This window comes from Perca fluviatilis, chromosome 6, assembly GCF_010015445.1.
Source record: "Perca fluviatilis chromosome 6, GENO_Pfluv_1.0, whole genome shotgun sequence".
NCBI lineage: Eukaryota > Metazoa > Chordata > Actinopteri > Perciformes > Percidae > Perca > Perca fluviatilis.
Genome location: NC_053117.1, coordinates 26,662,139 through 26,688,321, shown reverse-complemented (window position 1 = coordinate 26,688,321; position 26,183 = coordinate 26,662,139). Strand labels below are relative to the sequence as shown.

Below are 26,183 nucleotides of genomic sequence, written 5' to 3'. Positions count from 1 at the left end.
TATGCACACTGGTCTTGGGTTACACATACTTTATATATCTTTCTAACTCGGTATTATTTGTTTTACCCCTTACTACCTTCTGTGGATCAATACAGTTTACTGTTGTTATCAAGAAGGAAACCATAATCTACTATGTTGCTGCCCACTGTAACTATATTATCATGATACAGGTATTTATGATATTCAAGACAGTCACCTCATTATGCCTTAAAACTGGTAATTCCCACACAACCAAAAACTGGACATTAGATAACCCATATGCTCCATAAAACAGCAAAACTCGGTGTATTGATGTTTGCATATATGCTTTGTTTGATAGCACCAAATTTAAATATTACTTTACCCAACAGCTCTTTTTCACTATACTCTGTATTAGCCAAAGAACCCGTTTTGATTTTGACCTGACCATCCGTGCAACAGGTACCTATACATGCGCTCTATCATACTAAACAGATCGCACTGTGTGAGCATTTCTCTATCAACCTGTTTGACTGCAGTGCTGATCAAGCCTGATGCTCTGCATGTCTGATGCAGTATTAAGCAACACACAAGCAGCGACGCCACTTTCTTCTGCATTGCTCTCTTCTTCTATTAAAGGGAAAAGACCCAGCTACAGTGATACACAGACGCACGCACCAAATGTTAGCTTGACTATCACGTCAGTGATCAAAATAAGCCACCGCCTGTGCGGAAGCGGAGCTACATCCTGAAACATTCGGTTGTTCCAACGACCCTAACGTTGGCTTATTAATACAAATGTGTTTTGAGCTCACTCGGTTTTCTCCTTTCTCACCTTTTCGACCGGTGCGGGACTGTGGGCAGCTAAAGAGCGGGCCAGCGACAGGACTGTGTTGAAGTAAAACCCTCTCGTACCGCCTCCCATTACAGACATGTTTACCACTACTAACGCTACATCAAACGAGCGAAATTGAGCGAGGAGAGGAAACAGACGAGCAATGGCAACAGGCTCTGGCGCTCTGGCAGAGCCGCAGTACGGCAACTCAGCGCGGACAATCTTAACGAGGTACTTGCAGCAGGTACATAAGGGGCATTGCATTTGACCATACAAACAACATTAAAACTTAGAGTGACAGGTAAACAATACACACTTCTGCCTAGTTTCATGATTTTATTTTATAGGTGCTTACGTTTTTCTTCTTCTTTAAATTAAACAATGTAAACAGACAGAAGTTCAGCAGGTCATGGACATTCTTATCATCCTACAATAAAAGATTCAGTGTGTAAAAAAAATACATATCAATAAAATGATATACGAAAAAGTAAATTAAATATAAAACAAGGTATGTTAACAAATTGAAAAAAAAATCTTTAAAATATAACAGTGTGCGTTTAATTTTTTGTTTGTTATCAGGGTTAATGTATCGATGTAAAAATGTAATTCAACCAGAAACAATTTTAAGATTTGGGAAGGACTTTCGTTGCGTTTATATTGCGCAGCATTAGCCGTTGGGAGAGAACGCAGCAACGTCACCAACGTGACAGGAAGTGTTCCGTTGCAGCAGTCAGCTGATAAAGCATCAACAACGGTCAAAGGTTTGTCTGTTAATTTGACCATACCTATGATCTTTAGCTACAGTTTTATTTTAGCTATCATCTAGTCTACGAGAAGAAAACGTCAACAGGTTGACACCGCGCCGTCCTGTATGTTTAGTTAGCTTGCAATCCTTGTTAATTAACTTTAGCTAACGGTTGACTAACGTTAGCCAACCAACACCCCTTAGCTAACGTTAGTTTTAACCCTTGAAACATTGTTAATGTAGCTAGCAATAGTGTGAATTACTTTTCGTTAATCTGACCCATTAGGTGTTTTAGCAAATTATTAATATAAAACAGTTTGACAGATTCTCTCTCTGTGTTGTAGTTGTGGCTAGTTGAAATTAACAATCTAAAGATAGCGTTAACTTGTTTCTCTCAACGTTTGGATAGCATTTGTTAAATCAACATATCGACTGAATTTCACATTATTCTTAAAATTAGGGATAAGCATGATCATTCATGATGAAGATGATGATATCTGGTCAAAAGCTCTGGAAAAGGCTAGTAGACCTTAAGTTAAGATTTTTTTTTGTGTGTCTTCTCCACAGATGGCCTACCCTAAATCCCACAACCCGTTTGCAGATGATGACGATGAGACAGATTATCGGCCTAAAAGTCGGGGGTTCGATGATGACTCCATTGACAGTGGGATGAGTGAAGCAGAGAGGAGACAGAGGTACCTCCAGCAGGAAGTGATGCGTACAGCTAAGTCTGCTGTGGACAGCAGTCACCGTTCCCTCGGTCTCATCTATGAATCAGAGAAGATGGGTTTGGAAACTGCAGAGGTATGTCAAACTAATCAGCTTTACCCTGGCAGAGGCAAATAATTGTATTATCTCTGAGAGGGTGACAATCAACAAAAAGATTATTGTAGTGTCTCTATCTATCTATCTATCTATCTATCTATCTATCTATCTATCTATCTATCTATCTAATCTTATTAATCTATGTCTCTATAGGAGCTGATTCGACAGGGTGAGGTTTTGAAGAGGGCTGACAAAATGATGGACAACATGGATCAGGACCTGAAGACCAGTCAGAAGCACATTAACAGTATCAAGAGTGTGTGGGGCGGCCTTGTCAATTACTTCAAGGCCAAGCCAGAGACAAAACCACCACCTGAGGAGCCAAAGGCCCGCCAGGCCAACGACAGGTGGGATTCAGTCCTATATTCTCAGAATTTTTTTCTCACCAATATTGCGATTGTGATTTAATATGCAACTTTTTTTTTTAAGCTGTTATTTCCTGGAGGCCAGGCCTGTATGTGATGATGAAATTAGGTGATGCATGATTTTATATGAATGAAATCTTTTATTTAACTACTTCAATCACAGTAGTATATTGAGCACTGACAAAGCCTGGTTTAAACATTCATATGAAAGTCAGAAACAAATCACACAAACTAAAGTGCAGATTGCAGAAATATAAAAACAAATATGTGGCTTTACCACACTTAGTAGTATTTAGATTATTATTTACAGTAATAAACATATGTAAACATGTGGATTGCACTTTTTAAACACTGTCTTAATTTACTAGACAGTTAAATAAGTTAAAAAAAAAAATCGATCAGTCAGTAACAAAACAAAAATGCAGAAAATAAAAGGAGAGAAATATCTGCCTGTACCTCTTTGAAAATATGTAGGTAACTCAAAGTTAAATGTACGGTAATCACTGTCTGAACATTACCATCTAAATATTAATCGTAATTCTCTCTAGTTAGTAACAGCAACACACAACGCTGACTAAAGTGCAGTGAGTATGGCACTACCGCCCATAGTGATCCCTTAACACACAGGAAGCAATTTCTCACTATTAGCAACTCCCGCTCGATCCAGCTCCGGTCAGTGTACTTCATACTCGCATTAAATCTATCACCAAATCTGCCTTTTTTCATCTTAAAAACATCTCCAGACTCCGGCCATCACTCTCTGACTCCGTGGCAGAAACAGACCCTCTGTGTAGCCGTGAACCCCGGCTTGGTGACAATCCTAAGGGCATCATGTCTTTGGCGATAAACTCTGTTACTGCTTGAATAATTTCCTCGTTCCGTTTTAAAGTACGTTCGTATGGAGTTAACGTTATGCTTTCTCTGCGGAGTGCAGACTGCACTGTCACGTGACCAAATCGCAGCCTTTGTGATTAGGAAATTGCGTTTTAACATATCGCGATATTATTGCAAATGCGATTAATCGTTCAGCCATAGTTACGACCTAAACTTTGTTATGTATTAGGTAGATACTTTGTAGTCTTTATTGCTTTAGTATATACCCATGATGATATTGGTATATTTTGTGACAATGATATGTTTAATGTGTCCGTGTAATATATGATCTCTTACCTCATCAGTAGGTAAATGTCTACCCACCACATACAGATCACTTCTATGTATTTGAGTTTTCTGGAGCCAAGTTGGAGATCACATTTTACAACATAGCCATCATAACAGTGACTTAGAATGTTTGACTAATGCTACCATAAAATTTGTGCTTTTGCCATTTCCAGCTTCTCGTCATTGACTGTCCTTCACTAAATGGCTCAACAATGCTTATCTGACTTTCTCAGATTACAGAATGCCATGTCCAGCAGCAGAGAATATGAAGATAAGTACCAAGCCAGCCACCCAAATCTAAGAAAGTTGGATACAGAAGGTAAGAGTTTGCAGAAGAACCTTAGCATGGCATAACCATACCACAAACTGGCTGCCACCATTCCAGATTTCTATGTTCCAGGATTTGGAGCTTCTGCATCAATAGGTGACAGCTCATCTGGACAGAATGGATACACTGCGAACAGACACCTTAGGGAGGCTCACCAGACCCTCGACAACAATTTAGGTAAAAAAAAACTATTTGATAATAAGATACAATGTTATACAATGCAGTCACAAGAAAGGCACAAGGAGCTTTTTGTAATGTTTTGAATTATAATTCTTTTAATTATGCTAGGTATTATAATTAAATTTTTTGTAATTCTGAAATTGGAAATGCATTTCATTTACCACAATTTGCCTTACAACATATTCAAATCCTTTTTTAAGTATTTTCTGCCAATCCACAGTTTAACTAATGTTGGGTGTCCCTTGTGAATTACCCAGATGAGATGTGCAGTGGCTTGAGTAGATTGAAGAACCTAGGCCTTGGTCTCCAGTCTGAAATTGAAGACCAGGACGACTCCATTGATTCTCTGATGAATAAAGTGGACAAGATGGATCTCAAGATCCATAACACGAACCAACAGATTAAAAACCTCAAGTAAAACAAACATTTGGACTCACCTTACAGAGACAAAAGAATGCAACAGGTCATCCTCTCACTTTGCTCTCTATCCTGTCTTCTGTTGTATAAACGGTGTTCTTTTACTGCTGGTTTTAGACATTTTTATCTATATTATTTTCTTGTATGGCTGAAAGGAAATTTCCCATTCATTTCGTATTTGTTCATAAATACCTACTGCTACTCAGTTACATGTTGATAAAATGATTTCTTCCACCTCAAAATAACTGATTTGTTAACTAATACACACCTTGAATGTTTTTTCTTTTTTTTTTTTTTAAATCAAGCTCCACTGGGTAGCTGGATGTTTGTTTTGGGTGATTAGAGTTTGATCAGTTTAATCAGCTTTTCTTGATCTCCAAAGATGTACAATGGACTACTTTAAATGTATTAATAACTTAGTGAACAGACAAGAACACGGCATCTAAAACTGGAATGTTTGGTGTGTATGGTTCATATGTCAGTGCTAACTTCCTGGACCTGCCTCCACATATGTACTTAAACACTTTGGGAGCTCAAGTCACTTTTGCCTTACACATTATGTGTATGTACAGTAGGCTAGCTTTTGGTTCTGTGCCATGCTTTTGTCTCCACTGACTTTTCACCATGAATTTTTTATGTACATTCATGTTCTTCAGTGCTTTCCCTAGGTTTATATACATTGTTTATATTGATAGATATTATATTGCAGAATGTGATTGAGTGAATTATTGTACAGCGTAAATAATGTGAACACACTAGCTCTGAATATTAACTCAAAACTGAAGGAACATTTATCTGAAGATATCTTTCCCTAGGATACATTTAAGCGTAGATGAACCACTTTAAAGTTTTTCTTTTAGAAATGTAAACACGTTACTCTAATTAAAACATTCAATAATAAGAAAACAAATGAGGATTCATGGTTATCAATTTTTTTTCAGTTTCATATTTGCCTGTATATCATGTAATCTAATCAAAACCACATACCCAATAAAAACATTTATAAGGGGAGTCTCAGGTGTTTTATAAATTGCTTATGTTAAATTGGAGCAGGAAGTCAAAAGCACCACAAGGTGACGCCACATTTCCAGGGCTGAATTTTCATGAGCTTCTGCAGAAAAATACCACTGTTCGTCATTCATTTGATGGTGTATGTTGGCACAGTATCTGACGGTTTAAATTTTTGATGCATTGTGATATAGGAACAGGGTTACATTTTATGTAGTACACTTTGTACTGTACTACAGTTGAAAATAAGATGTATATTATAGATTATATTTCAAAACTGTGTGTGTTCTCATAAAGCCCTATTGTACAGATATGAGAGAGCAGGCCTCTCTGTGTGTGCGTGTGTGTGCGCGCGTGCGCACACTCGCCTCTGTTGTGTACCAGCTGTGTTGGTCCCTATGTGGATCCGTCTATTCATTATCATTCCTCTGTGTTGGACCAGCTGCTCCTACAGTGGCAACAAGCCCTCATTAGGATGACTTGCTAATTACAGTACACACTTCCCAAAAACACATATATACATAACACTGGTGCGACACAGAGGGGAATATGGGGGTACCAACTACCCAGGACCACAAGCTGAGGGAGGCCCCTGCGTGTCTGAACGAGAAGGGTTTTTTGTGAGTTGTCAAACACCTCGAACATGTATTTGTAGATGGTTATTTCATATTATTTCACTTCTTTATTTGTATTTAAAGCAAGGCTTGGTTGAATATTGAAGAACAGCCAACCAAACCCTCTAGGAAATAGGCTACCGTACTGGTTAGGACATGATCCAATTGCACTATGAACAGTGTCCAAAGGTTGTGTCAAGGAAAGATGCACCTGGTTGGAGGGAATATTTTTGTAGCTGCAGGATAGAAAAGTCTTAAGTTTGATCAGTGACACCCATTGCTTTTGTCACTCAAATGTAAGCATGAAAAAACAATAGGATTATATGAGATGCACAAACTTCTACAGATTGGTGCTGAAGCGACCTCAGGTGGAGGTGATACAGCACATTCAACGACACACCAATAAACGGAAGTCACCCCTGGGTTCTTTCCCTTAACGGCATCCGTGGGGGCCGTGAGGGCTTTGAACAGCTGTCTTGTCAAAAGCAAACAGTGGCCGTGCTGTGACAAAGGCCGCCGGTGCTGGAATGCCCCCCTTTTCAGCGGGCGTAATCCCAGAACACACTGCTGTCGGAGCCCATCAGGCACTGGGCCAGAGATGGGCCTTCCTGCCCTTTGGAAAGCGGGTTAGCAGCAGAGACAGGGCAGCCAGGGGGGTAAAGCCTGCATCAGAGGGGATGGACTGTCAGGCTGACAGCACTCTATTGCCACTGTTGTAGTAAGAGAAAATAAAGAGTTGTGCTGACGGAGGGGAGTTTGGTAGGGATCTGGGGAGAGGGAGGAGGGAGGAGTGCAGAGAAAGGGGGGAGTGTGGCTGGAGAGATTAATGGAGGAGGTAATGTTCAAGTGTCCCTGAGATGGAAGACATGAACGTAACCAGGAGTATGAATCTAAAGGACTAATGTGGGAAGTGTTGATTTGTTAGATCTTGGGTTGTCTCGTTTTCCACAAAGGTCAAGTCTTTCTATACTCATTTCCAGTCAAAAATGATCTATATCCATAAAGAGAATAAGCCTTTAAAATGATTCAACTTAAAGTCTAAATACGTGGCATATGTAATGTTTACATCCTCAAATCCATATATTGTGCTTTACCTCACATTTACTCTAAGTCTCATTGCCTTCTTGCTTTACATACCTGCTTATGATGAAGGGCTGTATTATACAGCGAATAACCTGAATAAGCAATACAATTTATGTTGATGATATTGTGGTTTAATTTAGTTTTTGCGTGACATGTGTTTGGCAAATGTTTAAACTGTCAGCAAGGACAAGAAGCAATGGCTTTATCAGTAATTTCCAGGGTCATAGTCAAGGTTTAGACATCCCCTCCTCCATGTTCAGTTTACTAGTCTGTATATCACATGAAGGAGCAGGCTAACTGGCTTTCAAATTGGGCATCTTGGTATTCTCTGTCCAGAGCTGCTGTGAAAACATGAAAACAAATGCGAGTAACAGATGTATTTCCAGATGATGTTGTCCAGTGTCTAAGGCCTCGTGTGTAGCCTCCCATCACATGTCCGCACATCATCTCTGCCAGTTACAATATATAAACAAACCCCAAATTGGGGGAGTATGTAGAGCAAAAACATGATTATACACATTAGCTTTCATCTTGCTTGTCGTCATCCCGTTTACACCACAGTAAAAAAAAAAAAAATGCCAAGAATGCAACAAAAATATGTTGATGGGTACATGTTAAGTTACACATGTTCAACTGCAGTCTTCTTTTAACTGCAAAGTGCTGCATGTAAACACTGGTCAGACTGAGGGAGATACTTAGCATTGCTGGGTTCATAGTAGTAATTGCAGAGAAGAGAGGAAAGAAATGCTAATGGTGGTCTGTAACATCTGAATGCAATATATAGATATATGACAAGAGGTGGAGAAATGTCAGTATAGTTGTTTATTTTCACTAATGGACAGTGTACAGAGTATGCTGTGCTGCACTAATAACATCATCATTTGTTTTATAATAAATAAACACACAGACACAGACATGGGAGAGAGAAAGTCACAGCTTTCCAGAGAGAAAAGCCCTTTACTGGGAATACACTTGTCTTCTTAAAGCAGAAGTACAAGAGATACAGGAAGGCGTACTGAGCCAGTTAACTGACTCCTGGTTTTTAAGAATACACCAAGTCAGTAGAGGGCAGAGAAAAAAAGAAGTGCAGATCAAGGATATGTGGGGAGTGCTGGGAGGAGAGTCTGTTAATGAATAAAATGGGAGTAACATGGCTGTATGCGATAGATATATTAGATGACACTTTGCTAATAAAAACTCCCTTGTGACGGTAATAGGATTTCTGAGCAGGGCAGGGAGTAAGAGAAAACATTGTTATGAAGCAACTGTTTTCAGTCTTGGACACAGAGGACAGAGAGAACCACAGTACAATACTTTTTAATGGCTCTTTTTCCTCTCCAACAATATTAGGTCTAAACAGATGGGACTGATTTCATCTATGAGTCACTCTAAACTCCTAAAAACATCAGTCACTGACCATCAGAGGTGGTAGACATGAAAGAGGAAGCTTGATGGGAGACAAAGACACAAATCTCAGCACCTGAGAATCAATACCTGATATTCAACTTGACTTGCTGGTATAAATGTTTTTGTTGAAAAGAAATAATAGCAGGGACAAAACTGTAAAACACAGATATATTGACTCAAGGATTCTAGCAATGAATACAATTTGGATGAACCAGTTTTCAGCTTCTCCAACCTGCAGGTGATTTAGGGACCCTGGCTAGGGCTTACACTGGGTGCAGCAACTGCTGTTTGGCATTTGTTGAATACACATAAGTGTAGCTATATAGACACATATACATAACATATAAACAATCAAAAGTAGAAAATGTATAAAGCAAAATAATATATTTATATATTTATACATTATGCATTAACAAATGCACTTGCATTGATGGAGGTAGATAGCAAAGATTCGGAGGTAAAAAGGCATATAGATGTTGCTGTGCTTTGGGGGAGAATAAGTACATAACGTGGCTGTAAGATTTGAAGTTAAATGCGAGAATTTCTGTGTGCTTATTAATAGTGTATACAGTACAGAGTATGAGGTGATAGGAAAAAGTGGCAGGATGCTGCTGATCTCCTTGAGTTACCCATCCAGTAGTCTGGATCACAGGGGTCTGGCTTGGCTGGCAGGGCTCTCCACAGTTAGCAGGAGGTGCTGAGGGAAATCTTGTCCCTGCATACGGATGTCTTGGGTTTGCGTGTCAGCTCACACGAAGAGCACAGAGTAGGCAGGACAGCGGCAGCCCAAGGAGGACGACTCTTTCACCCAGGAACCATGACAGCCCGGGACTGAAGCTGCTGCCCAGAACGTTCTAGTAAGAAAAAGATTGTATTCTGCATGAAACAGTTGATTACAATATAGGGAAAGTATTAAGAGATTATGAGTATTAACATTTTCATTTTTCATTCTACAGTCTAGGTGAAATTTGAAAATTCGACACATAATGGATTTAACGTTGTCAAAAATATTTTTTATATTAATACCCAGAAACATGTGGTTAGGTTAAAATGCCACTTCAATTTTGGGGGGAACTATTTTTTCAAATAATCCAATGTTAGACAAACTAATGGATGTTTTAACACTCACAGATTGACACCCTGTCAAAATAATACTCGCTGTAATTTGTTGTTAATTTAACAACTAACGAAGAAATGAGATTATAAAAAAAAATAGATTCCACTTGTGTTTTACGCAGCAAATGAATATGCATATGCTTGGCTAATGAGTACAAAGAATTATACAATCTGTGTTGGGGAAAGTGTTTGCCTTCTTTCAGAAGCAGCTGCTAATTGATCCCATAGACCATCCAGATCCATTAATTGAGCTAAATTAAGCTCATCATTCAACATACTGTACATTCCAGGGGTCCTTGAGGGGTGTTCCAAGGGGTCCCCAACAAAAAGCGGAATAATTTATTTTCACTATTATTCCATCCATAAGTAGCACAGTGACAGAATGTATGACTATTTTGGTCACGGGTTTCATACACTTTCTTTAATAAAACATCTAACAGCAAAAATCCTATCAGAGGGGGGACCCTGGGATAAAATCTTATCAAATGGGGGTCCATGGTCTAATTTGTGTCAGTTTAGGGGTTCTTGATGTGAAAATGTTTGGGAACCACTGGGCTAAGCTACTTTAAAAGCTACACAGGCCCTAAGCTGGAAACTGTGATAGATAGATAGATTGATTGATTGATTGATTGATTGATTGATTGATTGATTGATTGATTGATTGATTGACTAAATGATTGATTGATTGATTTTATTTGACCCTTTCGTTATAAGATATGATACAGCTTTGCACCATACATTAAAAACAATAGTCAGGATAACACAATAAAGCCTTGGGGCTTATTTCCATTGTGGTCCCTTGTAATGGATGAACATGTCTTTAGTTTACTTTTGGTTGTTTGGTTTACCTGATGCTTTCTAGGCCGTCTCCTCCACAGCGGTCTGACTTTGACATGGCATCACTCTGACACTCTGCACAGACCAGCCTCTCTTTCACCAGCTGAGCACTCCACAGTTTAAGTTTACATGCTGCACTGGCCTGTTTCACCCGCAAATAGACACAGTAACTGCAAGCACAGAGTAGAGAGGGAGAGAAAGGAAAAGTGACAAACATAACTGACCCAATTTTAATTATATTTGATTCTTATATCTGGCAAAAACACTGGGGTCAAAAGGTGAAATCACACATTTCTGGGCTGAGAAACACATAACCCTGTGAGAACTAAGCAGGGTGCTGCTCACACAGCTCTGCAGCCAAGAGTGCAACATCTAATATTATGTTCTTTGGACTGAACATTGAACTGGTATCATTCACTCCCATGCCAATTGCAAATTCAACATGAATAACAAAACATGAAAACGTTCAGATGAAGACACAGAGACACAAGCTAGGTTTAAACACTTTTAAAAAAACGGAATCTCTCCTCTTTCCTATCCTTCACGTAGTTCAAAATGAAAAATCAATCTAACGTGGCTTGATTGCTGGAAGCCAGGTGGTGATCCAACCCAGCAAGCTGAGCTTGATCACAGCCATAGCCAGACAAAAGACAAATCCAAGTTCCCGATAAGAGATTTGTTCAATTTGAAGGTGATCCAGCAGTGCCACGGTCACCTGCAGTATCCTAATATCAATACAGCTCAGTCTGTCCACTGAAAAAAAGAATACAGCCTTGTTTTTCTGCACACTGTGTTCTCTGGCAGGCACTTTAAACGTCTGCACTATTTGTTTTGTCTCTGATTTAGTCAGCTGCGACAAAACATCATCCCCAGTGGGGTGGTTTATCAAAGAAAACATGAAGCTGCAGCTTTTTTCTCAGTGTGAAGACTTCATCCAACAGTAACATTAGAAAATATCTTCTTTTTTAAGCTCATGCAATATTATTATTGAGCTCTGATTTGTAGTGTTCATGCTTGCATTTTGAGGAATATTTACAAGTTAAACAAGCAAATGTAAATAAAAAGGAGCGAATAAGTAAGGTAGTGAGAGAAAATTAAAATAATCACTTTAGCATACCTTTGGGATAATTAAAAAAAACTGCTGAAATAACAAGTGCAATGACATTCTAGCACATTCAGTACATGTGCACATCCAACTGCTGAAGGGTGATTTCCTCACTTTTTTCCCTCCCCTAATTAGGCTTGAACTTGTTCACACTGCAGAATAAATTCAAATAATGCAAATTCCTCATACCACTACAAATGCTGTCCTTAAAAACACACACACTACCTTTATGTCTTTATTCAGGAAATATATTACCACATGTCTGTGTTAACCCCCCACAAGTAAAGTAAGAACTACAGAACAGCCTTCTGGCAATTCTTAACCTCAACATCATGAAATATTACTCATTCAGCAAATTTTACAGCTATAACTAGAGATCCAAAGACAGCTACGGATCATCATTTCATGTTGTTTTATCCCATGTTTCCTAGGTCAATTACCATGACAACAGGGACGTTTTAGGGCACCAGATGTCTGTGTAAAATCACCCTGGCTCACATTTATATGTAATGTGCTTTCAATCCCCTGATGCTTTGTCAAAAGAAAGGTATCCAATGTCCATTTTAATCAGCGTGAAAAGCTGTGGGCTGTCAGCAAACTAGCAGTGATTGTATTCCCTAGTTTCTGATTTTCCAGCTCTGAGAAAAACTGCAATCAGCTCAGATCAAGGATAACATCTATGCAGAGAGGGTTTGCCTATTACATGGATTATGGTTGCCTTATCAGTAAAGGTCATCTCATGATGCAAATATTCAATAACAGCATTCATGTTAAACAGTCAAAGCAATTTCAAGGCTCTGCGTGCAATGGCAACCTTGGACTTGGTCTGTATTCTCTAATCTTTTGGAGCAAAAAGTTGATCTTAAAGTGACCTTTGAAACTAAGTCAAAACTAAGGAAAAACTGATATGAACCTGAAGTAAAACTCCAGCTGTATCAGAGAAGTTGAAAAGGTAGCCTTGAAGCTTGGAGCTGGAACAAAGGCGGCTTATGCCCAAACAAATTGTCTTATATAAAATGATTGCTGGCACAAAAGCAAAGCATATTGTTGGTTATAATTATAGTCACGAGTAAGAGTTGTGCTTTTAAAGATGCTTTTGAAATATTAAGCTGGTAAATGTCATGCAAAATGCATCGATAGCATTTTTTAAATGGATTTCTTCAGTTGCTAAATCTCAATCTCTGTGCGGGATGTATGAACGCTCCACACATTTCAGCTACAGTATAATTAACCCTTCTCTGCATCAATTGGACATGAAAGCCAGTACTGGTAAACAAAGTGGGCTGGCTGGGTCAGTAGGGAGCAGTCTTTGTGTTTATTTGCAGTCTGATAATGGAGGCCTTACCTGGCCTTCTCCTCCTTCATCAGCATGTGTGGTCGCCTCCAAGGGTCCTTGAAGTTCCTCTTGAAAGAATCAGGCAGGATCTTTGCCACCTCTGCAGGTCAGGTGGAGATGAAAAGGTGAAAATGAAAAAGGCAAAACTCACGTCAGACAAGCTCTTGTTTCCACTGAGGAGCATCTTTTTTTTAATTATTATTATTATTATTATTATAGAAAGGTGAAAGGATAAACACATCCCACATTTCATCTGTAGCATCTCATCACATGACTCAAAATGACTCAGTGTATCAAATGACTCAAAGTGGTGTTCTGTGTTCCATGTTTTATTACTGGGAAAGTGATTCAACAGTGAAGAGCATAACTGAGGCGTTACAAATAGTGCAGCTGGAGAAAAGGCCTGCTACTTACAGCAAAAGTGATAACAAGTGGGACCCCAGAGAATACTAAAACAATAATAGGTTAATAGAGTTCAGAGCAGTGCATAAACACACGTGTGGGGGCATGTAGAAAAGGTCACGTTCTCACCTTTCGCAGTGCTGCATATGGCGTTGTTTCCAAAGCATCCCCGGCGCTGTTTGAGGTCAGGACAGGGCGTGCCGCCATTTCTAGGGGGAATAGACACTTGGCGACTCCTCTCTGTGCTGCCAACTCCACATGGAGATGTGCATGATGACCAGGGACCCCATGATCCCACCACACAGTCAATGGCTGCTAGGGAAGCAGGGAGACAGAGAGAGATCAGCTAAGGGTTTTGAATAAAACCCAAAGATGGGAAAAAAAGTCATAAAATATGAGTGACAATAAATACAAAAGGAAGAGAATCTGGAGCCTCTAGGTGTTTTATGTTGCTTTAGGTTTTTTCAGAGTTACATACAGAGAAGGTCAAGTACATTTTGGAAAGGTGAGGTGAGTTTCAGTTCAGGAAAATTTAAAGGCATGCAGGGCAGAAGAGAAAGAAAAATATATTTGTGAAAGACTCAGACAAGCTTTCTTCAGCTGTCAACAAATGTTCTAATTTTAAAAAAAAGAAAGAAAATTGATCTTTACCCCGAAGGGTAGTTGTAAACTTTCCCCTAATCTTTGCTGTCATGCCTCACTGCATGGCTAAAAGTGTGAGCTGCAGCACACACCCAGATACAGGGTTGCATAATATTGCACTGGGCATTTACTCAGGTAGGTGGGCGGGAAACGAGTGACTGGGTCATTACCATCTACTAAAGTCAGATCAGCCAAACCCCAGACTCAGGAAGTCTGGGACCCAGGTCATATGTGTGGGACCATTTAAATAAGGGGCTAATTTTGCATCCTGTTCTCTCTGGTTTCCCTCTAGCACACACTTAAACACACACAAATACAGCACACCACATAAACACAGCAGCAGCAGCAATCAGGCTTCCCGTTCGGTAGGCTGATTTAGCCAATTACATCAGGCTAAGAGGAAGCTGTATTAGTTAGATGGCTGCTCTGATCAAAGCCAAGAGTCTCCAGCCGTAATCAAGCTTTGTCCAACACAGAGATTTAATAGCGGCAGACATTTAACAGCCTTGTTTTAGGGAGGAAGTGCCCACTCCATAAACCCATAGACAAATAAGTAGAGAGGCACACAAACAAATACAACAAATAATAAATGCAAACATACACCAGAACACTTTATTCAAAAAGACAGATGCAGGTGTGTGTTTCATTTTAAATTGAAGATACTAAAAGTTGAATACAATGAGAGCAGGTGCACACAGCTTGAAGCTGTTAGATGTTATTGGGGAAATTATAGGGAGGGAGAGGATAAATATACCATAACTGAATCTAATCCTCTCTCGCCATCTAATCTACCTAACCCTGTCTATATAATACACACTCACCCAACAGTACAATGCTGAAGTGAATAAGTGTGTGTGTGTGTGTGTGTGTGTGTGTGTGTGTGTGTGTGTGTGTGTGTGTGTGTGTGTGTGTGTGTGTGTGTGTGTGTGTGTGTGTGTCTGTGTGTGTGTGTGTGTGTGTGTGAACAGGAGAAAGAGAGAGAGAGAGAGAGCTTTCAAGGTGCCGCCTGTTCGGTTTATTCCCATGGTCCTGTTGGGGTTTTGGAGGGGGGGTGCGGCTGTCTCAGTGTCACAGCCGATCCACAAAGCCACTGTGGAATCTCTGAATTCCTCTGCACATTAGTGCTGCCCACCTGACACTCGCCTTTCCCAGATCATCACACACACATACACACATACATCGAAAACAATTTCTGTCAGATAAACCCACCCACTTGGGCTTGTTCCACCCTCAGTCATCACCCTAAAACACACAGACATACACATTACACTGTGTAGACTTGTAAAGTGACATGGACTTGAAAGAATACTGAGGGTCGTGATTGAATCAGACACCACAACCATATCAACTTCCTACTCTTGCCTCCTCCAACTCTTCTTATCCTTACTCCTTGCCTTTCCTTCCCTCTTCTACATCCTCTGACGTTCACAAGGGCAGTTCTGATGTTGCGGTTGTTCTTTCTCATAGTGGGAAAAATACGAGCAAGCAGGGCAGTTAAGGTCTTTACTGCAGAGGGTGTGCAGTGAAACCTATAGGGTCAGCGAGTTCCCGCACCCGAGGGGAAACAGGGCTATTACCCTTGTGATGATCGACACCCACACACACACTGACAGGACTAAGGCCCTGTCTGAAAGTCTCAGCCTGTTGGCCCCAAGCCACCAGAGGTCAGAAGGCAATTACCAAACTGTGGTGGTCTACCGCTCTGTTTCTGGTACCACCAGTGCGACAGTCCCACCACCCACATGATAAACTTGCTTACCCACAGAGCTTACAGCCACTGTTGTCTCCTGTCCCCATTGTTGATGAGAAAGTCCCCAGTTGGAAAGCACGCCACCACCTCTGACCTCTGACCCCAATACAGGAAACAAATGGTACTCGTTGTCAGCATGTTCAGCTTTTGTCTTTTCGATCAGCTGTTTTCAAGTACTCTAAAGCTTAAGTTTACCTCAAAGAAGATTTCTGTAATTAATCAAAGACAGTGACACTGACTTTATACTCTAATATTTTGGAGCACAAAGTCAATTTTATAGTGACCTTTGAAACACTAAAAAACTCATATTAGCTACAGAATCTTAAAGTTAACGGCCAAAATTTTTATATTTTTTATAGGAGATTCTTAGCGTTGTTTTCAGTGCTTGGGCTCAGTTTGAATAGGGCATTGTAGAATGCTGTACACTAATCAGGATTTAGCAACATTTGATTTAGATCACTGTCAATTAAATCTGATTGTTTATAGCATATAGTAATTTTACTGGCAGTTGGCAGAAGTTCAGATAAATGCCTTTAAATGACTCAAACCACTGAATGTGTATCCAAAATCAGCACTTTTATCTCCTCACTTGTCAGCCAATCTCCAGTCACACTTTCTACAGTGAGATAATGGCGTATTGGCATTCCTTTGCTTTCTCTTTCTCTTTCCCTCTGACTGAATTCTGCTTCCATTTTAGTGGTTCATAACAAAAGACTTATCAGACCTGCCCGCCCAATTTGCTTTATCTTCTTCTCCCTTTATCACTTTGTCCCACACTCTCCCTTGTTCTTTCTCCCCATCTGTCTCCTTGCTTTTGGTCCTCTTTTTCCCTCCCACCCCCTCTCTTTTCCCTCCATCTCCTCTCTGATGGGACCCAGATGTCCAGCTCTTCTAAAGGACAACTGAACCTCAAAACCTCCACAGCCAACCTTCCTCTCATGTAGAGAGCTGGGCCTTGGTCCCATCAGACAAGCCTTATAATATTCGGCAACACAAGAAAGAAGCCTGTTAAAAGGGGTGAAGGACACGGGACTGAGCCCTAATAACATGTTAGCACATAAATGTTTCCTGTAGACACCTTAAAAAGTGGAGCCAAGCAAACCAACTAATTAAAAGGATTCATTACAAACACAGCTGACACAGATTTCTGTTATAATTGCACAACCTGAAAAGTATATTATTGCATGGCCTCCCAACACTTTATTATAGCATAATGATAATAATTAAATCCATGATACACAAACACATAAGAAAAAGCTATTCTGAATACTGACTCCTAACAACAATAAAACAACAAAACAAGGAAGCTCTTGTCAGTGGAAGGTTCCTCTGCTTTTCTTCAAAAACATTATTTAAAGACAAAGTGAACTTTACTTCAGAGTAATACACAGAGCTGTTGAAAGCAACAACAAATGTGGGTACTCAACAGTGGAAGCTTGCACTTTTATACTGCCTCCGTTTCCAGATAATAACAACTTGATTTGTTTTTAATATACAACCATTCTGGGTTTAAATTGTATCCAATCAACTTGTATGCTGTAAAAATGTATCTGAAAATTGTGGACAGATATAATTCGTACAGGTTTTGAGATATCCATCTCTGATGTTTCTGTCACAGCATTAAGACATTGAAAAAACACATTTAAATGTCCCTGTACTATGGAATACATTTGAGTTTTTTGGTCATGAAGAGACCAAATGAAGGGCATCAAATTAGCAACCGGGAGCATCTATGGCAGTGCGTGCAGTATGTGAGTACCAGGAGAAACTGGGCGGCACACTGTTGTGGCAAACAGCTGGCCCGTTTCAGCCAAGATGAGGAAAAACATTTACTACTCACAGAGGTTAAAGAAAGAACGTGGGGGTAGTCAGGAAGAAAAAAAGGGAGTGAACATACAGTAGGTGGAAAGAAGCAAACATCATGGCATGACGGAATACTGTTCCCTAAAGGAAAGGAAGAGAAGCAGATGTGCCTGCAGGAGAGACAGATGACGGATGAGCAAACCTCTGGTGTATCTGAGGTAGAGGCAACAATATGTCTTCCTGCTGAAGTGAGAACTACCAGACGCCACAGTAGGAGAGGAGAGGAGAGGAGAGGAGAGGAGAGGAGAGGAGAGGAGAGGAGAGGAGGAGAGAGGAGAGGAGAGGAGAGGAGAGGAGAGGAGAGGAGCTGCCTCTTCCATCCTCCTGTGGGCCAGTTTCATCTGTCTATGAAGAGGAATGAGCAATTACTGTAGGGCTGACATACAACTGAAATAACCAAAAGATACTCCTGCAACAGGAGACATCTCCCCCCATGGATTTCCAATCCGATTTTATCTAATTCAATTTAAGTTGCCTCCTCCTCTTGTGCTATATACAGTAATATCCTATATTTATGTTAACAACCCTTTGTTCCCTGTAGTAATCACATAGCAAGGTGAAGAAAGCTAAAGCATATCACACCAAAAAATATCTCATATGCCTTACTGAAGAGGCAAGGATTGGGGCTGTGTTGTGGGGAGGATTTTGTTTTTCCTTAAAACATTCCACCACTGACTTGTTTTAAAATAATACCTTACAGCGCCTAAGTTCACAGCAACATTCTCCACACTATTTACAACCAACACAAATTCCTGCCAAATACTTCATTTGAACGACATCTCTGGAGAGAACCAACTCGAAAGAGCTCTAAGTGTTTGTGTCCAAGTGGTGCAAACCATCTGCCAGTTTTTTTTTGTCTCCCCTCAGATGTCACCCACTCCAAGCTCTTTGCTCGTCACAGCTGACACGACTAAATTACAGACTGTGACAGACAGTACACAGACAGACTCTGTGATGCGTTGCAGAGCTGCAGGATCAGATAAAGTCTGAGTGTATTGTGGGTGAGGGCGCTTTGATGGAACTGAGCCAAGCCACATGATGCATGTTGTGTTTATACGGGTAAGATGCTCAGGTTGCAGAGGGAGGAAGTCAAGGTGCTTTTTACAGCATCACTCAGTGCTCACTGATCCATACAGCATTTACAGGCCATGGCCAAGTTGACGTCATTTTCATATTCAGATTCAAACAAATCAAAGACTGTAAAACCATTAACAACACAATCCCAAGTTTTTTTTATTTACAGAATGAATCTTTCCAGTTTGTAGATGATTGTTAGGCTTGTCTTGATTTACAGATACACTGTTCAGTGACTACATTATTTTGGGAAACGTCCTCCAACTTGTAACACCTGCATCACATCACTGTGTGATTTTTTTTTTCTGTACAGTGTCACATCTGGATTGACCTGTCTGAGCCACAGACAAGCTCCACAGTGATAACAAAAATCCTCGTCTGACACGTGAGTGAACTGATGCACATGGCAGCTGTTAGCTGACCTGTCATGGACCAGCTGCTGTTACACAGTACAGTGATGACTCAACACTGACCTGAGGTGCTTTCCTCTGCTTATTCTGTTAAGTTTCAGCTTGGCAGACACATGGGAAGGATCAAGTGATGCCTGGACTCCACTCAGCTGGCTGCTGGATGATAAAGGTTGTCTCTACATGCCTCTGACTAATTGGTGGATCTAAAGCAAAAACTGAAATTGGAGTCTGCAATATTTCCTCCTATGTGTAGTCATTTGTAGTTGCTAATAACTATGCTTCTGCTGTTAGCAACAATGAAGAGTGTTATCATGCATTCATGCTGTACTGGTGTTTTTGAATGTTTTACATTACAGCCAAACATGTCCACCATTTAATATAATTCAGTTGAAATTGTAGATTGATTATATTTAAGTTTTGAAGTAAAACTTGAAAAAAGTTGTTGTTGTCTAAACAGAACACTAAACATGTTTATAAAAACATACACTATTTGGTTTAATTGATGACCCAACAGAAATATAAATATGACTGGGTCAAAATAACCACATATTGGTGTGGCTGAATAACTAATAAAAATAATATAATAAGTAAAAGTGGATCAAAATAACGTTTGTCATTGGTAACTCAGTGGTTTTTATGCTCATGGGTACTGGGTCGGTGCAAGATTGACCCAAAATTATAATAAACAGTTTCCTTCACTGTACTGTTGTACACACTTTTAAGTAATTGACCCAAGTCTGGACAATACAGCTTGTTTACATCACAACACTCAAAGGTTCACTATGTATGTTGCTAAATAGAGGTATTCCTGCAGCATTATAAGTGCTCTTTGACTTGTAGGCCTGACCCTGTAGGTGCTTGTTAGTGTACACACAAGATGAGGGTCACACTCTGAGTGTATCTATACACAGACACTCCTCGTAATACACTCCGCGTAAACTTGAGCTGTTTCAACATAGAGGTAGGTGTAACTAAGAGCCTCAGTTACAGGTTGGAGTGTATCCTCTCTGTCATATCTCAGACACAACTCTACTGTAATCCTGGCCATCTTTGGCAGTCTGTTTCCATGGTGTCCATTCCCTCATTTGTCCATATATAGCAGCAGCAGCCAGGATGAGGGAAATGGTAACACACTCACATTTTACGGGATTTTTGAACAATTAACCTTGTACTCGTGAATCAAAGTGCAGTTTTTTCTCTTTGTTGAAGATTTGTGACATTGTTATGATCACTCACTCCAGTTTCCAACCACTTCATGGTCAGGTTATAGGGTCAAGGGTCAACCCTACAAACTTAAAAACACATACTCACGACCTGCTGTTGGAATATACACCATGGAGACAGGAGATACCGCCCTACAATACACCTCTGGCTGGTCACTTAAAACAAACAGCCATAATGGGCGCACTACAGACAGCTATGTGTAGTATCTCTCACTGTCTCTATGTCACCTCAATGCCAGTCATCTCTGGCTCAAACTGGACAACAATAAACAACAGGCTTACTAGACAGGACGTTTGAATCCACACACGATCTGTGCAGTGCAGGTGTTGACATTTAGCTTTCAAACCTTAAAGGCTTCAAGAGTTTTTAAAGTTATTTGTTATTAAATGTCAGTGAGCAGGATAGAGTGAGCAACTCACCAGATATTTGACACACACGCTGGTAGTCCTCGCAGCAGTCTCCGGTTTTCTGACAGTAGGTGTCACAGTAGCACACTGTTTTTCTCTTGCTGTACTCAAAACATTCGTTGTTCCGGCCGCTGCAGCAGTTTGGGCTCTCTCTCTCCCTGCAGCCCGCTTCAGCCCGTGAAACAATTTCCCCGCAGAAAAACGCGAAATATCCACAAACGACAAACCCAAGACGCGCTGAGCTCCATCTATGCGCTCCCATGACGGAGACTTTTCTGGGTCCACACTTACACGCACACTGCGCTGGTGTATGCTTCTTCACTCTGGATGATGCCTAAAACTGAGTTTTGTTATAAAGACAATGGTGGTGTTTTTTCATATAAAATGCAAATCCAAGGTAAGTTCGGCATTGACACCTTAACACGAACAACTGATGCATAAAAGTGGAGCCTGTGTGCACAGCAGCTCTCCTCTATTCGTATGTTGGACACCGCCCCTTACAGCTACCGTTGGTTATTAGGAAAGGCGTACAGTACCAGCCTCTCTCTCTCTCTCTCTCTCTCTCTCTCTCTCTCTCTCTCTCTCTCTCTCTGACTTGATTGCGCAATGTGTTAGGCCTACTCAACAAACGAGTGGTATTACAAAATGTCTTATTATTTTCCCAAAGTGTGTTGGACCACCTACCACAAGTGAGATGCAAATCAAGAAGACGTTCATTTTGGAGAAAAACAAATTAAGCCTCAATGGAGGCATTTATGGTGACTTGCACCGTTGCACCAAAATTGGAACCAAAAACATTTCAAGGAATAAAAAACATTAGGTTCACGCAAGTGAAAAGATAACTGTGAAAAGTGCCTAAATCCGTCGAAATCAGCTAAACTTCCAATCAGAAAATCGCATTCAGCACCACGGACAGCGGTGCACCCACTTTATATCATATTCATACCATTTATAATTTAAATCAGTAAATACAAATTAAGTTTACATTAAAATAATATTCAGTCAACTGCTGCGGAAAGTGACGAGTTCCTTTTTGAGCTGCAGCAACACAATGAGCCTTCACTCATCCCGTAGAACTAAGAGCATCCACCCTTTGGAGAGAAAGACTGGAGAACAATAACATTACTTATCCTTCACTGGTTTTGAGTGAATGGAGGCTCTCGGGCAGAAACTGAGCGATGGGAGAAACTGTAAAAGCGCATCAGAACGAGGAAGAAACAAGACATTCGTCATTATTGTCAGAGTTAGGGAAATTATGCAAATCCCATACTTTTGTTTAAGAAGCAATACCACATGTCAGTGGGAAAATAGAATACAAGTTCTGTAAATGTTCTGATTCACATTGTATTGAATAAGCAATTATTAGTATTAAACTTCCATGTTGTGTTTGATGTATTCAATTATATCCTAATTGCTGTTCTGAGGCTTGTAGGTTATTTAAAGTTTAACATATGAGCTTGATGTAGGAGGTTGAACCTTATACAACAGCCACGAGATAATGGGATAAAATATAAAGCCGTGGTTCCCAAAGTGGGGGTCCAGACCTAAATCTAAGGGGTCATAAAAAAAAAACATTTCAACCTTTTCTTAACTTCTTTTAACTCATGTCCTCATTGAGGCCATGTAAGGTCACAAGGGGACACACTGCTGGGAACCACTGATATAGATTAGTGTTAATTAAGTGTTTCCATCTATGAAATGCAATGGAGAAAAAGTATGAACTGTTTTTTTTCCCCTTAAATGTACCTTGTTAATTTCAACCTCTGAGTATTTGTAGTGTTGGGCAAAAAGAAGAAGTGGAGCTATAAAGCCACTTCTCTCAGAAAAGGAGGGAAACTTAACTTTTCATATCTGGAGTTCAAAGATGATCTCAAGGCCTGATCTGTGATCTACTAATGTCTGTGAAGATGATGAGAGATGTTTAGGCAATTTTGGCCCAATCCTCTCTCCAGCAGCAGAGAGGAGAAGGAACAGGAGAAGGAGGAGGGAGTGATGATGTTAGGATGAAGGGAGGATGGTAGATTCTTTGACCCTTCTCATAAAGCCCTATTGTACAGATATGACAAGAGAGCAGGCCTCTCTCATCACTGGTGTGTGTGTGTGTGTGTGTGTGTGTGTGTGTGTGTGTGTGTGTGTGTGTGTGTGTGTGTGTGTCAGAGCATTATAGGGAGGGAGAGCTTTACAGATGGGTTTGAGGCCCTGGCAACAGCTCCATCTACTGTTTAAGAAGAACCTTTTGACATGTACTTTGTTATTGCCTCAATATTGTCACTGTGTTCATACTTCATGCTGCCGTCCCAGGTCCTCTCCTGTTTAACGGATACGTATTAACTTGTTACAGACCCCTATATTCTGTGCTGCATGGTAAACTACAACTGACTGTCCACTGTCCTAAACCTTCACACACACCAGTGGTGGAAAGTAACTCAGTACTTAACTTTTTATGAAACTTCTGTTATTTTATATTTCTACTCCATTACATTGAACTTTTTACACTACATTTACTTTAAGTCTTTAGTCACCAGTTATTCTGCAGATTCAGATCATTTATACAAAAAATATTAAATTATGTCTTATATAATTAGCACAGTTACCAGCTGCAACATTAAACATTAAAGGGACACCTCACATCAATAATAATTATATATATATACATATCACATATATATATATATATATGTATATATATATATATATATATATATATATATACATATATATATATATATATATATATATACATATACACATATATATATATATATATATATATATATATATATATATATATATATATATATATATATATGTATATGATCACCTGAAATGGGCCATTCTGCATTATGAGTATTTTCACTTTCAGTACTGTAGATTTTGATGCTAAAACTTTTTACTCAAGAACATTTTGAATACTTAACTTTTACTTAGAGAAGATTTCTACGCTGTGGTATAACTACTTTTAGTTAAGTACAGTAAGTTTTACATGAGTACTTTTCAGTATACTTTCCTCATTCAGGCCAAAATGTCCACTACATGCTGTCCTTACTCCCATCTTCTGCAGAGAGCTGTGCATTCCTTCTCACAACAAACACTGCAGCACCAGGGATTTTGTGTGTGTGTGTGTGCGCCGCATGTTTGTGTTTGTGTGTGTGTGTGTGTGTGTAAGACACTAAAGAGGGAAAGATGAATAGTTGAACCACTCTACATGAGCACCAGCCAAAACTGGAACAATGAGTTCCCTGTTCGATTCCTCCCCTACTTGCCCCCCATGGTTTGTCCCAACCTGATCTGTTTTAACCAAAAGGGCAGAACAGACGAACAAGAGAGGATGGATTAAAAAACAACCAGTCTGCGTGCTTTCAAGTTTTTAGATGCTTGTTTTAATGAGATCTGAAATCCCCCTACAACAAAAGACTTGACATTAAGCACAGACAAATGGAGGGAACTGTGTTTATTGCACAAGCTTCATTATAAAGAACCACATAGCCTACACACACAGCCTTGGAATATATTGATTTTCTAGGACAATAACAAAATATCTTGGCTATTTGACAGTAAGGAACACAAGCATTTGTCTGGTCAAACAGAAAAATGCAACAAAAAAAGATGAACATTATTTCAGAAATGGGGAAATATAATCCATCAGTATTTTAATACAGTTATTACAGTAATAGATTATGATAATTTTTTTCATAATCATGCAGTTCTTGTAATATTTGTTATGAAAATAACATGACTGGACTACAAAAAATCTCAAATTGCCAGTAAGATGATTAGAGTAGCATTCACCAACAAACACCAAAAGGCACAGGAGTGAGAAGTAAAAACAAACCCTGAATGAAACACCGAAACAGAATCGCACTGGAAATGGATTTGAACAATCTGTGATTCCCAATCTTTTTAGCAGGTGATCCCCCTTAAAGTAAATAAAGCAGTGCCTACTTGCACATCACAGGTTACATATCATGTCTACAAATTGTGAGAAGTTTTCACACCAGAGTGATTTTCTGAAAAAAATAATATGTGTATAGCAGAAAAATATTTATTTTCTTTCTTTTCCAATTAATTACCCCCTTGACCGAAGACAAATAAGCATCCAGTGATATGACCTGATGAACAACAGTGCTTCCATTGAAGGGAAAGAGGTCTGAGGTTACTTGGTCTGTATGACTCTGTGTCATTGGGTCAGACTCACAGTGAAATAAAGCAATACATCATTTTTTCTTACATCTTAAAAACACCCAACACCCTGACTTGATCACAGAAAAAACAAGTGGCACAAGTTAACAGTGAATATTTTCCCAACCATCTAGATATTCAACATTCAACTTTCAATAAATACATTTATAAAGTATGTCACAATAACTCATAATGTTTGGTCTTCTCTTGTTAAGATCATTATGCTACTTTTGCATGTTCATACTTTGAAAACACTTTCATGGTATGACAGGTTCGGCATTTGGCACAGGAAAAAAATATATCGTACTTTACAATAAAACTATAATGCTGGTAATAAACTAAATTATAATCTACCCTGTATAAAAATAACTGCAAATTCATTTTTATTAAAGGCTTAGTTATGGAAGTAACTGCAGTTTATGTGAGTGTAAAAGTAGAGTCTGAGAACACAAACTCAAGAAAATTCAGTACGTTCATACTCACATTAAACATCTGTAAAACAGCTGTGAATGACTAGAAGTAATGTTTTTCACTGAAGGAGGGTATTTCACAAAGCAGGTTTACAATAATGTGAACCAGATAACTTGAAAAAAGGCTGACATTTCTGCAAAAATGTTGTTTTCAAGAATTGTGTTGTTGACTGTAATACTCAGGTTTTGTTTCACATTTAGAAATGATGTATCTCTACGACTAAAGGCTGATTTATGGTTCTGCGGAGCCTCCACGCAGAGCTTTCGCCGTAGCCTAGGTAGTGGCCTGAAGTTTATAGTTGTGCGATGGTGTGTGCATCGATCTCTTTAAGAGAGCAGGGCTGGCATGTGTGTGTGTGTGTGTGTGTGTGTGTGTGTGTGTGTGTGTGTGTGTGTGTATGTGAGTATGTGTAGAGAGTGAGAGAGTGACGGTGATTAGCTT

At 39.6% G+C, this 26,183-nt stretch overlaps 3 protein-coding genes across 8 annotated transcripts in view; 1 reads left to right on the top strand and 2 right to left on the bottom strand.

Annotated features, from left to right (window-relative positions):
- Positions 1-990, bottom strand: part of pi4kab (phosphatidylinositol 4-kinase, catalytic, alpha b) — a 31,785-nt gene extending 30,795 nt beyond the window's left edge. For 2 of the 3 annotated variants that reach the window (XM_039802266.1, XM_039802265.1), the window contains exon 1: positions 794-924. In XM_039802266.1, coding sequence (XP_039658200.1) covers positions 794-892 — 99 coding nt within the window. In that variant the 5' untranslated portion in view covers positions 893-924. Of the gene's footprint in view, positions 1-793 lie in introns of all 3 variants that reach the window. The other variant, XM_039802267.1, reaches the window with a different exon arrangement.
- Positions 925-5,826, top strand: snap29 (synaptosome associated protein 29). Of its 3 annotated transcripts, none has more exons than XM_039802275.1 (6): positions 925-1,024; positions 2,106-2,342; positions 2,517-2,710; positions 4,123-4,208; positions 4,290-4,394; positions 4,655-5,826. In XM_039802275.1, exons 2-6 carry the CDS (start codon positions 2,106-2,108, stop codon positions 4,813-4,815), a joined length of 783 nt encoding a protein of 260 aa, XP_039658209.1. In that variant the 5' UTR covers positions 925-1,024; the 3' UTR covers positions 4,816-5,826. The 3 variants fall into 3 exon arrangements, with proteins under 3 accessions (XP_039658209.1, XP_039658206.1, XP_039658207.1); XM_039802272.1 differs by lacking the exon at positions 925-1,024 and adding an exon at positions 1,454-1,554; XM_039802273.1 differs by lacking the exon at positions 925-1,024 and adding an exon at positions 1,537-1,662.
- Positions 5,827-8,323: 2,497 nt separating this feature from the next.
- Positions 8,324-21,589, bottom strand: si:dkey-178e17.3 (somatomedin-B and thrombospondin type-1 domain-containing protein). 2 transcript variants are annotated; one of them, XM_039802270.1, is made up of 5 exons: positions 21,105-21,589; positions 13,852-14,037; positions 13,330-13,420; positions 10,891-11,049; positions 8,324-9,780 (listed from the first exon to the last, which is right to left on the bottom strand). In XM_039802270.1, exons 1-5 carry the CDS (start codon positions 21,352-21,354, stop codon positions 9,675-9,677), a joined length of 792 nt encoding a protein of 263 aa, XP_039658204.1. In that variant the 5' UTR covers positions 21,355-21,589; the 3' UTR covers positions 8,324-9,674. The 2 variants fall into 2 exon arrangements, with proteins under 2 accessions (XP_039658204.1, XP_039658205.1); XM_039802271.1 differs by having other exon boundaries at positions 13,852-14,034.
- Between the last annotated feature and the right edge of the window lie 4,594 nt (positions 21,590-26,183).